Consider the following 18,394-nt stretch of genomic DNA (forward strand, 5'->3'; position numbering starts at 1 on the left):
TAATATATGATAAAACATCATTACCATAGGACTAGCCCAAACTTCATTGAAAAATCAGAGCTTATGGTGTAGAAAAAGTGATTAATAGTCTATCACATATAATTGAAAGTAACTTTCCTGTCAGATATGTTGTGTAACTAAGTCTCTCCACTCACTCAAGGGTGGGCATTTGCTGGATGTCCTCTCTGTGCCAGGCACCGTGCTAGGCTCTGTGCACAGAAAGGTGGACGAGACAAAATGCTTCCCTTGCAGCCACTCACAGCCTCATGGAGACAGGCAACCAGAGAATGGACAGTTACAAAACGATGTGACACGGACTCTGACAGGTCCAGATTTTCTTTCCGTCTCATTCCTTTCTTTTTACTGCCAAGTTGATGGGGGTGTCTTAGTAAGGTAGAATAAAGAGGCAAAGGCTTTATCAGGATAATAATTAGCAAGAGAGGGGTTCATTTGTCTTAAAGGAAGAACCTGAAAGATTCAGGTTCCCCTGAGCATGAAAAATTATCCTGGCCTCAGAGACCTTGAGTGTACTCCTCAAAGATGGGGGCACTCAGCAATGGAGCCCTGACCCTGGGGAGAGGCAGGATGGGGTAGAAAAGACCAGCAAAGGGGAAGGGGATGCAGTGTAGATGCGAGGAGGAAAGGGACTCCTGGATTTCCACAGGGGTGGATTCTGCATGGAATGACATGTTGGGAAAAATACAGAAATACCATCAGTGTCCACACGTGAGACTGATACCCTCTTAGATGTTGGGGGCATGAATGATGGTTATTGCTGTAGTGGAGGTGTGCTCAGTGTCCCACAGGTACCCATGGGATGAGGAAAGGAGATGTTGCCTAGGTCAGGCTACACAGCAGATGTGGGGAGGGTGACAGACGTAGGAGAAAATGGTTTGAAATCTGAAAATTGTTCAGTAAGGCTCCAGAACAGACCACATGTCCATAGAAGCTGACCCCACTGCACGACTTTCTTATTAAATGACAGTCAATTACCATGATTGTTCTTACCCTCAACAGACTTGGGGGGCAGGAAGTACAGCTCAGTGCTGAGCAGAAGATGCTCCCTTTGAGGATGAAGAAAAAAAGAGAGGGTGGGCTGAGCTGTCCTCCTCGGGGATAGAGCCCACAGGTGACAGAGATTTGTAATAGTCATCTTCCCCATCAAGCACTTTGATTTGGCTGCAACAAAGGAAAGAGTTTCAGCAGAAAAAGAAAACAAGTGCAGCAGACATCAATGGGGCAGCTTAAGTTGTTTGAGGACTTGGAACAGGGTTGGGCCCCAACACTGAGTTGCGGGGGCAGCTTACGGTAGCTCAGGGTCCCCCAGCCCGGAGGAACTGGTGTCTGATCCACAAAGCCTTTCACATCTAGGTCACACACTAATAATAGGCCCAATTTAGTAGTATCTGGAAATTGTAATCATATTGCAACTTAAATTATGTGAATTAACTTGTCTGGTTCTCTCTAGATGAGAAAGTTCCCTTCCTGATCTTCTTTAGTTCTCAGACTAGTACCAATTACCTAACTCACTCCTATTCTTTTCTTTTTTTTTTTTTTAACATCTTTATTGGAGTATAATTGCTCTACAATGGTGTGTTAGTTTCTGCTTTATAACAAAGTGAATCAGTTATACATATACACACGTCCCCATATCTCTTCCCTCTTGCGTCTCCCTCCCACCCTCTCTATCCTACCCCTCTAGGTGGACACAAAGCACCCAGCTGATCTCCCTGTGCTATGTGGCTGCTTCCCACTAGCTATCTATTTTAAATTTGGTAGTGTATATATGTCCATGCCACTCTCTCACTTTGTCCCATCTTACCCTTCCCCCTCCTTGTATCCTCAAGTCCATTCTCTAGTAGGTCTGAGTCTTTACTCCCATCTTGCCCCTAGGCTCTTCATGAACATTTTTTTTTTTTTAAGATTCCATATATATGTGTTAGCATACAGTATTTGTTTTTCTCTTTCTGACTTCACTCTGTATGACAGACTCTAGGTCCATCTACCTCACTACAAATAACTCAATTTCGTTTCTTTTTATGGCTGAGTAATATTCCATTGTATATATGTGCCACATCTTCTTTATCCATTCATCTGTTGATGGACACTTAGGTTGCTTCCATGTCCTGGCTATTGTAAATACAGCTGCAATGAACATTGTGGTACATGACTCTTTTTGAATTATGGTTTTCTCAGGGTATATGCCCAGTAGTGGGATTGCTGGGTCATATGGTAGTTCCATTTTTAGCTTTTTAAGGAGCCTCCATCCTGTTCTCCATAGTGGCTGTATCAATTTACATTCCCACCAACAGAGCAAGAGGGTTCCCTTTTCTCCACACCCTCTCCAGCATTTATTGTTTGTAGATTTTTTGATGATGGCCATTCTGACCGGTCTCACTCCTATTCTTAATCGAGATGCTAACAAGCAAATCAGCCACAAACTCCGCAGTGTCCCTGGCTAACCATTGGGGGAAATTCTCCTTTGTGTACCTTTAAGGCCCACGGGTAGGGGAACGTGGGGAAGCGGCCTATTTGCACTGCATGGAGTGCTCTGATTTGTGGAAGAGTTTTATACAGCCTGATACACGTCTCAAATTATGAGGACAGTACAATTTCCTGGGATGATTGTGAAAAATAACACTTGCCTTTTGGTGGCAATTTCAGTCCTTTCAGACAGAATAGATTCAAGTTTTGTATACTTGCTACTGTGAAAAGTAGTTTCCAGTGTCAATAATAGTGGTGATATCCCCACTGCATATTTTTAGAAGCCTCTCTGGAAAGTTTTGCATTTTCTATAATATCACAAAGGACCCCTTCTGTTTACAGTTGCTTAGAACTAAGAAGACAGATATTTACCCAAGTTTTCTTGGCTTCCTCTTGCTCCCTTGATATTCTAGAGTTCCCTGTGGAGAGGGCCAAGAACACACAGTCAAAGGAAAGCAGCAAGTCGTTAATTTTTAATTCAAAGTGATTTTGTGTTGAATGCAAGCAGATGCTGATAATATCAGAAGTCACAGCATAATTTTTTTGATCAAAGGGCTCAAGTGAGCCTGATGAAGCATGCATCTTGCTCGTCTTTGATAAACCACATCAATTATTCACCGTGAAGGCAGACATCCTGACATGAAAGCAACAGATAAAGGGCCTAAGCACATGTTCAAGAGGAGAGTAGAAGAGAGTGGGGGCGGGGCTGGAGGGGCTGGAACAGGTATTAATAACAGAATTATTAACTGGAAACAAAGCCAGTGAAACAGCTTTATGGCCACTTTGAACTCACATTTAACTGGTTATAGTACATGGTGTCCTCAGGACTACTCAACATTTTGGGCTGCTGACATCTTCGGTGAGGTGTTCGCTGCTTCTGTGCAAGACCATTTTCTGAATCTGCAACAGGATAGCAAAACGTTACTGTAAAGCATCTGAGGTTTGGGGAAAACTGAGTGTAAAATTCCTCATCACATAAATGCACGTAGCAGAAACTCTGTCCTGTTTTAACGGGCACGTTAGAGCTTTGCTAATATTAGGAGAGATATCATGCTAAACACACACACACACACACACACACACACACACACACACACACACGGATTGCTAAGTGTAAACAAGGGCAGCTGTTGAGGACTTTGCCTACATCTTTCTTATCTGAGTCAGCAGTCAAGAGTGAAGGAAAGAAAATTGGTTTGTCCATGCTGGTGAAGTAGAGGTTGGTCGTCAGCCTTTGTAGAGTAGAGAATGCCCTCTTGGTGAGATAACTCAGTTAAGGCAATGAAGGCAATCTGGGGCAGTTTGCACCACATCCTACATACAGTGAGAGTTCAAAGACATCTGGAGCACACACACTCTTGGGTAGATGAGAAGCAAACCTTTTGGTGGGATACATTTTGGGGTGATACATTTTGGAGGGCAAATGGCTTGAGCTAGTATTTTCTGAAATGCTTTGAACAATACCACTGATCCATGCAGTCTCTGGAGGTAGTGTAAAGGAGAAGGGGAAAGGATGACTGCACAATTTCACGGAGCAGCCTCTCCGTGTTAGTCCTGATTTTGGAACCCTGGACCAAGAGTGTACTAGAAATTAAGAAACCACAGGTCCAACAAAGTCATGATTTATTTCCCTTCCAAGCAGATGATTTTCATGAAATCTGCTGTCCTTTTGGCACTATATCTGAATCAGGATTCAGCAGTTCTAACTTCTTGCCAACACATACACGCATGCGCACGCGCGCGTGCCTGCATGCACGCATACACAGCCACCATAAAATACTGCTCATGAATGTCATAGTTTGGAGAAGACATATCACTTTCTTGGACCAAGGGTATACCATAAACTAATTATTTATAAAAAAGAGTTGGAGCTTTGTATTTGGAATCATAGCTTGATTTCATTAGAGATTCCTACTATACAAGGAAATTCTGGGGGAATTTTCTAAGTGAAGAATGACTCAGCAAGGACCATAATGAAGAGTGAATTATCAATTTCCTAAGTATGAAGTTTTGCATCTTTTTTTTTTGAATTGGAACATATCTATGTTTGAACAAGACTATTAGAACCATACAGGACTTTAGGAACAATCCATTCTAAATACCCATTTTTTCACAAAAGGAAAAAATGAATGACACACCCCAGTTCAAGTGGCAGAGCGGGGACCCAACCCTAGGTCTCTTACCTCCTGTTCTAGCAGTTAAAAAAAAACTACAGCATATTGTCTTTCTTAATAAAAAAAATTGTTTTAAAAAGTCAAATTTAGGGCTTCCCCGGTGGTGCAGTGGTTGACAGTCTGCCTGCCGATGCGGGGGACATGGGTTCGTGACCCGGTCCGGGAATATCCCACATGCTGCGGAGTGGCTGGGCCCGTGAGCCATGGCCGCTGAGCCTGCGCGTCCGGAGCCTGTGCTCCACAACGGGAGAGGCCACAACAGTGAGAGGCCCGCGTACCGCAAAAAAAAAAAAAAAAAAGTCAAATTTAAGTAAAAGTAAGCTCCATGAAAAAATACTAATTAGCATAGCCATATGATGGTGCTTGCAGAAGGTTCCAATAACCTTAACAGACATCCCTGTCCACATCTTCAGGAACTGTGCAGAGAACAGGATTCCAGCCTCTTGTACTGGCATCATCCTCAGAGTACAAGGAATCCAGAATTGATAAGGGTACTTTCTGATAGTTCCAACATACCTACCTCCATACGCTTTATGAAGTTCATATTCTGTAATATGGTAGAACATGAGGTTGTGAGGTTCTTTTATGTTATCTCCTCTGATTCATAGACAGAAACATTTAGAGTTAAGGTTGCTGGTGTGAGCATGCACTGGAGATCTGACATCTACTCCCTCTTTCTACTATTATAGGAATTCCAAACTTGACAACTCAAAAGACTGATCTTAAATAGTTTTGGGGTTCAGCTGACGTTCAGCCCCATTCAGTTGGACTTTATGTAAAGTTTACAATTGATCAGAAGCTTTTATTTTATATTCTCAACTGGGAATGCTTACTATAAGACGTGGTTCTCAACTTTTGCTCTTGATGAACTTGTTGTTTCATAGGTGGGTGTTCTTTTCCTGATTCTTAGAAAGAATTCAGTTATTGGATTGAATTTTACCTATTTTAATATTTGCCATAAATTAAGACAAACTGTTGGTATCTGGTGGTATCTATACCGTACTAGAATCTAATGTAAGCTGGTGCCTGATTCAGCATCAAATTTTTTTTTTTTTTTTTTTTTGCGGTACGCGGGCCTCTCACTGCTGTGGCCTCTCCCATTGCGGAGCACAGGCTCCGGACGCGCAGGCACAGCGGCCATGGCTCACAGGCCCAGCCGCTCCGGGGCATGTGGGATCTTCCCGGACCGGGGCATGAACCCGCGTCCCCTGCATCGGCAGGCGGACTCTCAACCACTGCGCCACCAGGGAAGCCCTAGCATCAAATTTTAATTTTCATTATTTTAACTTTAATATCTCCATATTTCATGATGTTTTGCAAGAAGTGCCACAACTTCCAGGTGCTTTGCCATTGGAACAAATCTGAGTATCACTGATATATGATCGATCACAAGCAACCAAATAAATAACTGGGAAATGAATCATTATTCAATTACTGCTGTTGGAACAACTGGATAGCAATATGCAAAAAATGTAACTTAAATATACACCTTATAAAACTTATTCTATATGTAAGGAACTTTTCTCAGTATTGTAGGGAAGACAAAAAGAAAAAAGACAAGGTCTCTGCCTTCAGTCTAATAGAGGACCTTGAGTCTTAAGAGGTTAAGTGACTTGCCTAAGGCCATAGCTATTGCTGTTGGACTCAAATGAATATTTTTTAATTCTAAATCTTTTACTTTTCTCAATATACTTCTTGATTCTCACCAGCCACAATAAATTCCAGATGAGCTATATAGTTAAACATTTTAAACATTCCCATAAAAACTTTAGAAGGAAATGAAATATACTATATATCTTAAATGTGGAAGAAGATATTAGGGACAAGGATGGGTTCAATTATATTAAAGTGAAGTATTCTATATGATGGACAGTAACAAAACCTTAAGATGAAAGAAAGTGCGACAGAAAGATAAAAACAAATTTAAAATTATAGACACAAAAGTCTATTATCCATAATGTGGAAAGGCTGAGGCAAGAGAAAGATGGAGAAATATTTATGCAATTATGATATGAGATACTGAAAAACATTCAGCCGTCTCGACAAAGAGCTTCAATTAAAACAATTACTACTGTCTTTCTATTAATTAGGATAAATCAAAAAGTAAAAAGACAGTGTGGGAGAGGCCCCAGGTGCACAGATGAGTCCATAGGCTCCACTTCTCCTGAAGTTACCTGACAATAGATAACAAAAGCTAAACAACTTGTTCCAAGGAACATGTCCCAACAAAGTAAACCAAAAGAGAAAAAAATACCATTTGTATGAAGATGGATATAATACTTTAACAGAAAAAAGCTAGAAACAATACTTTCTTTAACAGAAAAAAGCTAAAAACATGATAAATATTTGATAATTGGGGACAAGTTAACTCTGAGATATAAATATGATGTCATTCCATGAAGGCACCAATGAGGATAAATATAGGTATGATACTGATTGATGAAAATTCAAAATTCAGAAAAAGAAGCAAATACAAAATAGCATATGGCACACTAACTAAATCTAAATATGTGTGCACTTTGAGAAGTTTGTCATGATTTTTTTCCCTTAAAAATAAAAAATTAATGAGGCATGTAGGACAAAAATTATGATTTCTTTCAATATATAAAGAAACTATAGATAAGAAAGGCTAAGTCTGTAAGTGGCAGAGTGGAAGCTTAACCCCTGTCTTTTGGCTCTTGAGCCAGTCAGTTTGCTCATAGGAGATACAAAACAATAGGGTTACCTGGCACTTTCCTAGTTCATTTGACTAGTTTATGTAGATAAGCTGGGCAGTTCAAGTTTGAAGATATACATTAGAATATGAGTTATTACTTTGAAGACAATGATGTTCATATTCTGTAAGTAGCCAACTTCCGTTTCACATAAATATTTGTTAACCCAAGCCAAATTCTCCAGTTTGTAATACTCTGGGTGCTACCTACCTATTGTGCTTTTAAAAAGTATATCATATCATGAATACCAGTTTGAACTTAACATAGGTTCTCTTTCCTTTCAGGAATCCCTGTACATTTCTTTTCCCCCTGCACTTTTTGATTTCATAGTTGAGACCTTGAATACACCCTTCTCTTCTGAGTTGTCACAGAATTCTACAATAAACTGGAGATAAATCTGTCAGAAAATGGAAGAAATACAGAGAGAGTTTCAAGAGCACCAGGAAATGCATACTCCTTATTCCCTAATTCCAGATCATTGTGTGGCGGCACAACTGGCCAAGTCCTTGGTGAGAGACAAATGGCTGAATTTAGTTGATAGCTTTGTTCCGTAACTTTAAACAACTGGTTTGGAAATTTAATATTTCAATTTTCTTTATTGAACATGCAGGTATATCCAAACTAGAGTTGCCAGATCAAATACAGGGTACCCAGTTAAATTTGAATTTCAGATAAACAACCAATACCTTCTGAGTGTAAGTATATATTCAGAACATACTTATATTAAAAAGTGATTGGTTGTTTATCTGAAATTCAGATCTAGCCAGGTGTACTTTTTTCCCCCTAAATCTGGCAACCCTAATTCAAACATAATTTTAAGTTACAAATGAGGCTTTTTGTTTTCTCTCAGGGTCTCAGAGATGAAGAAGGAAATGACTTCCTTTACTCTATTTGACTTGCTGAGTTACAGCTATTTTGGCCACAAATGCTCTTGCCTAACATTGTCCCCTAACACTGAGTTTCACTTTTCATCACCCATTACAGATGTGCCAGTTCTGGTAAATTTCCTAGCTGGGCTTGCAGCGGGGGAAGGACAACCACAGAGACAGCAGGATGGCACATGCAGCCCAAATATTCCCTGTCCTGGGTGGGACAGTATGGATTCCAGGTCCCTGAGGAGTGGACAGGCAGTGAGCAGGGTTCTTGGAAGAGCCATAGTCTCTGCACCGTCCTTGAGGGCCTCTGCAGACATGGATACTTTCTGAGCAGTATGACAGCTGATCTGATTGCCATTTTGTGGATGAGGCATTCCCAGGGTCACTTGCCAAGTAAAACATCCCCCTGAGCCCTTGAGGCAAACAGAGTGTTCAGCGTTCTAGATTTACAGATGGCAAATCCTGTACAGAGTTACGAGATACACCCTACTTAGGGTCATTTTCTTCACACTACAGTAGATGTTCAGCTTTTTAAAATACCAGTGCTCAGATCAGGACCTTGATAGATCTATCCATCTATCTCATATACATATATATATATATATATATATATATAAAACACATATTTTATCTCCTTAGGTGGTTCTAATGTGCAGCCATGGCTGAGAGACAAGGTACTAGACCATCTTAAATCTTCCCTTCCCAATAAGAACCACACTGGCATAAAGTCTGCAATAATCTGCACTACCTTAAAAATGCAGTCTTTGGAAAATTATGGAATTATGAAATCTATGGAATTAGGGTTGCCAGATTTAGGAAAAAAAAAAAAAGGACACCGAGCTAGATTTGAATTTCAGATAAACAACCAGTGTGTTGTAAAGCATTTGCTCCTGATCTGCTGAGGCACGGGCTATGTCAGGGACGCTCAGAGCCTTGACAGGGAGTAGAGGGGAGAAATTATGTCTGGTAGTTGAGAGATAATTCAATTTTAAGTTATGACATGGAGGATGATAACCTCTGTGGTTAGGCTCCTTGCTTTTATATCTAAGGGGTCTGAGGCCCAGGTAGCTTGGGGCCCTCTGCCGGTCTCCCCTAAGAGCCTAAGCCTTGGACTCAGGTCTTTTGATTCAAACCTCAAGGCCCAGGCCATGGCCTCTATTACAATGCTTTTTCTTTAAATGAGACGTTCTTATAAGTTTTCACCTTACCACATCTAACTTCAGGAGGGACGAAGGAATTCAGTAGGCTTTTGTAAAACACACACACACAACCAGAAAGAGAGATTTTCTCCTGGGGTGCATGTAATTCAGATCTTCCTTTCTAAGATGAAAGGAAAGCTACAAATTTTCCCAGTTGCCATGTTATGTCATGAACAATCTTCTTCAAAATTGCAAAATTGCTACAAAGAAAATATCTCTGAGTTAAATTAGTGCCTGTGGAAGATGGTGGAGTTATAAATTTTCTATATGGAATTCTCCCCTTATTAGTTAGGGAAGTGGTAATAACTTCCGCTAAAACGATTTCACAGCTCAGGTCCTGGCACACACTCAACAAACAATGAATGAATGAATGGTTACTATTCATCATTCTTGTTAAGGTCTGTTGTATCTCTGTGGTCCACTCTTTGTTTCTGTCAATTAGAATATTATTGCCAAGGACTTTCTTATCCTGGGACATCTCTGGGGAACCTTAGTCTACCAAGGAGGGGGATGAAATTGGCCTTTTAAAAACAAGGTTCATTAAGTATTTTTTTCTTAATATCCTTTCAATATTTTTTCTAGGAATATGTATTCACTTTTTTAGCCAAGAAAACCAAAACCAAAACTTAATCATTCATCTAATTTGTTACTACTTTTCCCCACACTTAACAATAAAGTCATAAATGTTTTCCCATGATTTAATCTACTTTAAAAATAGTATTATACTTCTAGAGTTACATTTTTTAAAGTAATGAATGAACATGATGTTCAAATAAGTTAAGCAGTGAAAAAAAAAACCCCAATCCCATTCCCATAATAGTAGCAAATGATGGAACAAGTTTCTTATCTGTCTTCCAGTTTAGTCTAAATGGCATTATTTCTAATAGTTGCATGCTATTTCATTTTATGAATGAACCATGATTAAGTTATACAGTTTCCTGTTTTGGGCATGGAAGTTGTTTCCAATGTTCTTCTCTAATAAGCAATGCTGTGAGGAACATACTTATAGTTTGATCTTTGATAATTCACATTATTTTCTTAGGATAAATCCCTAGAAGTGGAATTACTGGCCGAAGACTATACATATTTTAAAAACTTAAAATTTTATTTCCAATTGTCTTCTAGGAAGTGGGTAGCAAAATATACTTCTACCACCTGTACCTGAGGTTACCTGTTTTTGAAGGCCTTCACCAGCATGGGTCAGCATCTTTAAGAAAAAGCCTGACAATTCAATAGGTGAAAAAATGGCACGTCATTTGTTTTGATTTGCATTTCATTGATTGAGAGGGTAAGTGCCCTTCCTTTCCCCCTTCCCATGTTATTAGCCATTTGTGTTTCAGGATTCCTCTTGAGTTGGAAGCAGCAGCAAAGTTCAAAGGTCCCGGCTGGACCTAAAAAGTATGGAACCAGTTGCCTGTCTGGTGTGAAAGGATGAGAGGTCCCATTGGCTAATAGGTGTAGAGATGCCCATTTTTCAAAATTACCCTGTTGTGGGAAAGTATTTCTCAAACTTCTGCATTCATCTGCCACTTAAGTATTTTTTGCTATATTCGAGACACCTGTACTATTCTTTATTTAATATTTTAAAATCAGCCAATTTCTTTTTCTCTTAAATACATTTCTTTAAAAATGAAACTACTACCGTAAAGGGAAAACACGTGTCATTTGCCATAAATAGAAGTAAACCGTAAAGTAAATACAGTAAGAACAAAACAATATTCTCACAGCTGAGCTAGGTTCTGTTTCCCACAGAACATTCTGGGCTTCTTAAAGGTTTGTTAAAAAGACAGGTGAGTAAATGTGAGAGGAACATAAGACGTACTAATATCACTATGACTTTCTCCTTAACCTGAAGAATTTAAACTGAGGACTGTAAAAGGAGTAACTTTCTTCTATACAATTCAGTGTTATTTAAGGTCACATCCACACACCATGTAAAATCAACTTGCAGACCACCAGAGGTCCATGTCCCACACTTTGAGAAACATGAATGTTACAGAAGAAAAAAAAAGTCAGAAAAACCTGACTATGAATCCCATCTCTAGCACTTGTTAGAAGTCTGAACTCACTGACGATGATCACGCAAGTAAGGCTGTAGTGAGGATGACAGATAATGTATGAAAAGAGAAAGCATGGCACCCGAGGCAGAGCAGGTGCGCCTAAGGGGTTGTCGTGATTCTTGTTATATGAGAGTGATTCTCCGTCCTGGTTGTACATTAGTATCACCTGAAGGCCTTTTGAAAAGCACTGACGCCTCAGCCTTTTATCCCTGGAGATCCTAATTCAGTTGGTTAGGGTTAGGTCTCTGGCATTTTTATTGTTTAAAAAATGACCCTCCCGGGCTTCCCTGGTGGCGCAGTGGTTGGGAGTCCGCCTGCCGATGCAGGGGATACGGGTTCGTGCCCCGGTCCGGGAGGATCCCACATGCCGCGGAGCGGCTGGGCCCGTGAGCCATGGCCGCTGAGCCTGCGCGTCCGGGGCCTGTGCTCCGCAACGGGACACGCCACAACAGTGAGAGGCCCGCGTACCGCACACACACACACACACAAAAGACCCTCCCCCTTTCAGATGATTTTAATTTGTAGTCAGGGCTGGAAAAACCAGAGATTTAACTCTTTCCTAAGAGCTTAGGATTATTTTGCAGATTAGCTAGCTGCATCTTGAAAAGTTGGCCTAGGGTCAGAGAGGTTTTGAGATGGCAGAAGGAATTCTGGGAAGGGGAAGCATCTCTAGTAGAGCTCCCGGCATCGTCAAGCATTTTCTTTGCACTGGAAGCTGCATCAAACGGCTTGAGCCCAAAGCAGACATTAATTTCCCTGGACACTGGGAAAATAATTTCTCTTATTCCAAGAGAACAGTTTTGCTGATCATGGAAACATGTCTGGTTTCCAGAGGTACGATGCTGCTCAGTGCTCTTCTGGAGGGTTCAGTGTGAATGCATGACAAAGCTGAAAAGCCATTTGGACCTAGTAAGACTCCTTTTAAAGCAAGACATAAAACTCAGGTGTCAGGAGATTTGAAACTAGTCAAAAATGTTTAAAATGTGCAAGCTTAGAATTAGTCATACAGATTCTAATGGGTTGCTGTTGGTTTTCTTTTTGTTTTACTTTGCATAGTGGTCAGATTGTTTGTATCATGTCCCATCTCTCTGCTTTTAGGAGTTTTCTAACTGCTTATTTTGATGTCTCACAATATTCCTTTCCAGCCAGGTGTCTTCATGTGGGATGACTGACTTCCTCTGTACCCTCCCCGACAACGGCTCTTCTCTAACTTTGGTTCTGTAGGGGGGGGTGCAGGAATTAAGGCCAAAATGGCCACCCAAACTGTGCCCAGTGGGAAAACAGCATTAATTCAGCTTTTTCCAAAATGTCAACATGAAAAAAAAAATCTAAGACCTGGATCTGATGCTTAGTGGACCCACAGCGCCAGGCAGCAGGCTGGGAGATATCATTTCTGGAGCTCCTAATGAGATGCAAATCACCTAGTGAACTCCTCGGGAGCTGGGAAACAATGTCCTAGGTAAAAGCAGATAAAAATGGAACGGAAGAATGTCTTTGAAGATTGGAACGACATTTTAAATGCCTGAGGATATGGGACACCAGATAGTGCTGGTTTTTACTATACCAATTGTGAATGGGTCTTTGATTCCTCGTGGCAGGGGATTCTGGGGTGTTCATCCCCAGCTCTGCCTGGCTCTCTAAATTGGGGACCTGGTTCCGGTACCTGCTGTTAGCATGCAAAGGGCCGGTCAGCTGTAGTGACACCAGCACTGGACTTGGGGTCAGAAGACCTGGGCGTAGTTCAAATTCTGGAACTTACTGGTATGTGACCTTGGGTGAATTGCTTAGCCCCCTGGGCTGCCATGTTTTATCTGTGAAACAGGGGGTTGGACTGATATAGTGATGTTTTTCAAGAGGGTGGTGATGTGGGACATTACAGCTGTTCTTGCCTGGAGATTCTGAGCTGTTCTCCTAGGAGTCATGCTCCTTCCCAATGTGTGAGCAACTGTGTGTAGTGAAAGATGTACCTGATGGAGGTTTGTTGCATGAAACCAGTGTGAAAGCAGGTAAAGGGTGAGAACCATTAGTTGAGAGGCTCTTTAAGGTCCCTGCCAACTTTAAGATGCTGTGACTACAGATTTCCTGCCGCTTGGCCTCTTAGTACGTCATCTGCAAAATGGACATAAATGCTGTTGACCTTACTGGCTTGTTGGAATTTAAAGGTGACCAAACAAAATGCATTCAGGGCTTCAGGGAGGAAAATTCTCCATAACTACACCAGCACTTTATTCTAACGCAATTCACTCATTTAAAAAGCAATGCTGCGCCAAGTGGCCTTATCTGAACCCCTTTCTGGATCATTTGGTCACTGATGGACTAAAAGACCACATTTTAACCAGTTACTTAGCCTTTCCCCAGCTGTGAGCAAAAGCTGCAACATACTGGTTAATATCGTACAGCTGTACAAACACCCATCAAGGTTCATAAATTCTAAAATATTTTTACAGGTAGAGAGAGCAGTCGTTAGTATGGATGGGTTGGTTCGGGGCAATTATACACACAAATGACTGGCAGGTGTGCGCGTGCCTGTGGGCAACAGTAGAGAATGTGAATAACAGACAAAATGAAATCACAGGTATGACTTTTGTCTGCATTAAACTAATGAGATGCAAAAGTGAGATCAATGCAGTATTAGTGGTGAAAAAGTAGATCACTCTGGTGCTTTCAGTTTTAATCTCCAAAAAACCAATAAAAAAATAGGAAGCATCTGGGGGAAACAAAGTTAAATAGAAAATAATTATATTGGGGTTATTTTCCTATCTTGTGCTTCATGTTGGAAAAAAATTCCTTAGTACACTATAAATTAAATCTGGTTCAACTATCCAGTAAACATTTAAAGATTTATAAAAATAGTGAGACACAAAGCTCCCAGTTCTCTGCTCAGATCAAGAGTTTAGACTTCAGTTCTTTAGGGTCATATAGAATTATTTAATTTCTTTGCCTTGTTTTCTTACAATTTGATATGAGATTAATGAAAACCCTTTATGAAACCATACACAGAATAATGACCTCTCAAGCTCTCCACTTCCCTCTATTCTCATGGAAGGTTATTTTGTCATGAGTAGGTGCGGAGAGATCTGAGTTTGAGTTTCTCCACTGGACTCAAGATCTTTCAACAAATTAATGTCATCAGCTTTCTTCCCTTTTAAATCCCCCTTCTCTGAGTCACCTGACCAGTATGTTGCAAAAAATACATTCCAGCATGTTTCAAAAAACAAGCCAAGGGCTTCCCTGGTGGCGCAGTGGTTGAGAGTCCGCCTGCCAATGCAGGGGACACGGGTTCGTGCCCCGGTCCGGGAAGATCCCACATGCCGCAGAGCAGCTGGGTCCGTGAGCCATGGCCGTTGAGCCTGAGCGTCCGGAGCCTGTGCTCCGCAGCGGGAGAGGCCCACATGCCGCAAAAAACAAACAAACAAACAAACAAAAAACAAGCCAAGCTTAACCAAAGTAAATACAGCTATTATCCGCATACCTGAAATGGGTATCTCCTGTGTTATACAGTGATTTAGGCCTAGACAAGGAAATTATCACCTTCACTCAGGCTTCTTTGTAGTGACTTTGTATACTGACACATATGATCTGCTCTGATCACTAAGTTCGATCAGGTTAAAAGATAGTTCCAGTGCAACTTAATTTTAAGTTTCCAAACTAACATATTTCAGGGGATTCATATCAGTAGTCCTCAACTCTTGAACCCTACAGGAAATGCTCTTTCAGTGTTTCCTGGCTTAGTCAAATGAAATTTTAACAGTCTGAAGCCTGGTAGCATTTATCTGACAACAGAGTGAAAATCATGTTAACAGGAGCTCTCCACTGGAGCAACCTTGGACATGCGTGATGGCGCCGGGAAATGTGCCACGAGCTCTGGAAGGGCGGGAGCTCCTGGATGGCTTGGCACCTCCCCACTTCCAGCTCTCACTGCCTCTCACCCTGTGTGAGGTGGGGACCCAGCAGGGAGGGGTTAAATGGGTTGAGGAGCCAGTCCAGCTGGGGGTCATTAGCAATCAAGGAGCAGCATTAAAAGGCAGCAGGAGACTAAGGGTCTCTGACAGGCTTGGCTCTGTGCACCATCTGGAAGGACAGAGGCTGTCAAAGCTGGATTTTTTAAAAAAGGGACTTCATGGCGACCCCTTTCTTGGAGATACAAACATGAACAGTGATGTCATTTTCCAAGTGGGTCCTTCCTTTTTGAGAGTAGGTCCAGGTAGCCACATTTCCAGGTCAATCCCTGGCCATAATGGACCAGTCATTGGCACCTGAGGTGGGACCAGCCCAAGAAACTCTGACTAATGGTTTGCTAGTGGCTAGTGATCAGAACACCCATGCTGGATAATGAGGTACCAGCATTGTGAAGCCTGAAGTGTGGGGCAGAGTTCATAGCAAATAACACATTTAACTGTAGTCTGTGCATTATAAGCCAATCTGTGATGAAAAAGAGAAAACCTGACAGCTTTACTTAGGATATGCACAAGTTGATCATTCAAGCTGTAATTTTTGACACAATAAAAATTTAAAAACAAGTCATGGCTCACTTCCTAAGGTCATTCTAAGGCAATCTGTACAAAGAGGTGGCAGATACAGGCAGTCACAGATGTCACAATTGCATCTACCTGGTCACTGACTCAGTTCACATTATTCATTAAGTTGCTTTTCTCTTCTTTTTCTTTTTAGACTTTTGGGTCCCCCTCCCCCTTCACCTTATCTATAAATAAGAAAAAATGTTTAAAATACAGAATTTTATTTCTTTTGGTCATAGATTGTAGGCTTATAGAATAAAGAAGCCTCATAACATGATCTTTAAGATATATTACAATACTAATTTAGGACAAGCTGCTAATCTCTTTGTAAGAATCATTAATATTATAGTTGAATTTGCAGAGGAATTTGCATTCCAGCTCATTATTGTATGATTCTAACACTGGTCTTTGGTATACCTTTAAGTTCTGATAACAAAGCAGCCAGTGCAAGGAAAAGGACTCAGGGTTGTATTTGTTTTTTACATGGTGGGTCTACTCTTCTGGTATTGTTAAGAATGAATAGTAGCTAAAATTATCCTCATGGAGCTTTTGGCAAGTTTACAGACGCCTAGGAAAGGGAAAAAGTAAGAAGGAAGATCTAAGACACTGTGGTCGCTCAGATTCAGGGTCACCAGAGTGGAGTGGAGGGTCAGGTGACATTGCCTGCTGACCCAGGCAATAGACATCATTTGGAAAAGAAATCAAGGTGGTTAGCAGACCAGTAGAAACACAAGATTCTGAGAGTTGGGATTTGGGTAATTTTTAGTAAACTTTGGGCAAATTTACATCCTTTAGTGGCTAGCCTGTCAGAAATCGTGGGGTTTTTTTTTTTGGTGTGGGGGGTGTTCGCAGGCCTTTCACTGTTGTGGCCTCTCCCGCTGTGGAGCACAGGCTCCGGACCTGCAGGCTCAGCAGCCATGGCTCACGGGCCTAGCCGCTCCGCGGCATGTGGGATCCTCCGGGACCGGGGCACGAACCCGTGTCCCCTGCATTGGCAGGCGGACTCTCAACCACTGCGCCACCAGGGAAGCCCAGAAATTGTGTTTTAATTAAAGGTCCAGTCACACAGAACAGAGCTTGTTTAAAAAGAGACATGCAAATACCTACAGATAGAACATTGTGGATATAATGCGTGGAGCAATCCTATCCTTAAAGTTCTGTAGTTGGACTGGGCATATACCCTGAGAAAACCATAATTCAAAAAGAGTCATGTACCACAATGTTCATTGCAGCTCTATTTACAATAGCCAGGACATGGAAGCAACCTAAGTGTCCACTGACAGATGAATGGATAAAGAAGATGTGGCACATATATACAATGGAATATTACTCAGTCATAAAAAGAAACGAAATTGAGTTATTTGTAGTGAGGTGGATGGACCTAGAGTCTGTCATACAGAGTGAAGTAAGTCAGAAAGAGAAAAACAAATACCATATGCTAACACATATATATGGAATCAAAAAAAAAAAAAAAGGTTCTGAAGAACCTAGGGGCAGGACAGGAATAAAGACGCAGACATAGAGAATGGACTTGAGGACACGGGGAGGGGAAAAGGTAAGCTGGGATGAAGTGAGAGAGTGGCATGGACATATATACACTACCAAATGTAAAACAGATAGCTACTAGGAAGCAGCCACGTAGCACAGGGAGATCAGCTCGGTGCTTTGTGACCACCTAGAGGGGTGGGATAGGGAGGGTGGGAGGGAGATGCAAGAGGGAGGAGATATGGGGATGTATGTATACATATAGCTGATTCACTTTGTTACACAGCAGAAACTAACACACCAATGTAAAGCAATTATACTCCAATAAAGATGTTAAAAATAAATAAATAAATAAATAAATAAATAAATAATAATTTTAAAAAAGGGCCAGGAAAGGAGGCTATAAAAATGTAAAGAAAAAATAATAATGATAAAATAAAAATCTGTGATGCAAGAAAAAAAAAGTTCTGTAGTTGGGCTCATGCTGATTTTGACAGTTGTCATGGGAAGTTTTCTTAGGTAGGTGTGACTATCTATGTGAACATGACTTTTAAATAATGGAAACTGAGCACTGATTAGGGTTATGGGCTCCTGGGAATGGATATGAGAAGTTTCTTTTAAATAAATTGTTTGGTAAAAATATCCAAACTTGGGCTTCCCTGGTGGTACAGTGGTTGGGAGTCCGCCTGCCGATGCAGGGGACGCGGGTTCGTGCCCCGGTCCGGGAGGATCCCACGTGCTGCGGAGCGGCTGGGCCTGTGAGCCACGGCCGCTGGGCCTGCGCATCCAGAGCCTGTGATCCTCAACGGGAGAGGCCACAACAGTGAGAGGCCCGCATACCGCAAAAAAAAAAAAAAAAAAAAAAAAAAAAAAAAAAAAAAACACT

General features: G+C 41.3%; 1 protein-coding gene across 1 annotated transcript in view; it reads right to left on the minus strand.

Annotated features, from left to right (window-relative positions):
* Nucleotides 1–378: 378 nt before the first annotated feature.
* The window catches only part of MYO3B (myosin IIIB), a 428,901-nt gene continuing 410,885 nt past the window's right edge, over nucleotides 379–18,394 (minus strand). The window contains exons 33-35 of the mRNA XM_007459030.1: nucleotides 3,278–3,384; nucleotides 2,857–2,903; nucleotides 379–1,179 (exon numbers count right to left, since the gene is read on the minus strand). Coding sequence (XP_007459092.1) covers nucleotides 1,041–1,179; nucleotides 2,857–2,903; nucleotides 3,278–3,384 — 293 coding nt within the window. The 3' untranslated portion in view covers nucleotides 379–1,040. The remainder of the gene's footprint in view (nucleotides 1,180–2,856; nucleotides 2,904–3,277; nucleotides 3,385–18,394) is intronic.

Source organism: Lipotes vexillifer, unplaced genomic scaffold (assembly GCF_000442215.2).
Source record: "Lipotes vexillifer unplaced genomic scaffold, Lipotes_vexillifer_v1.1 scaffold1241, whole genome shotgun sequence".
Lineage (NCBI taxonomy): Eukaryota > Metazoa > Chordata > Mammalia > Artiodactyla > Lipotidae > Lipotes > Lipotes vexillifer.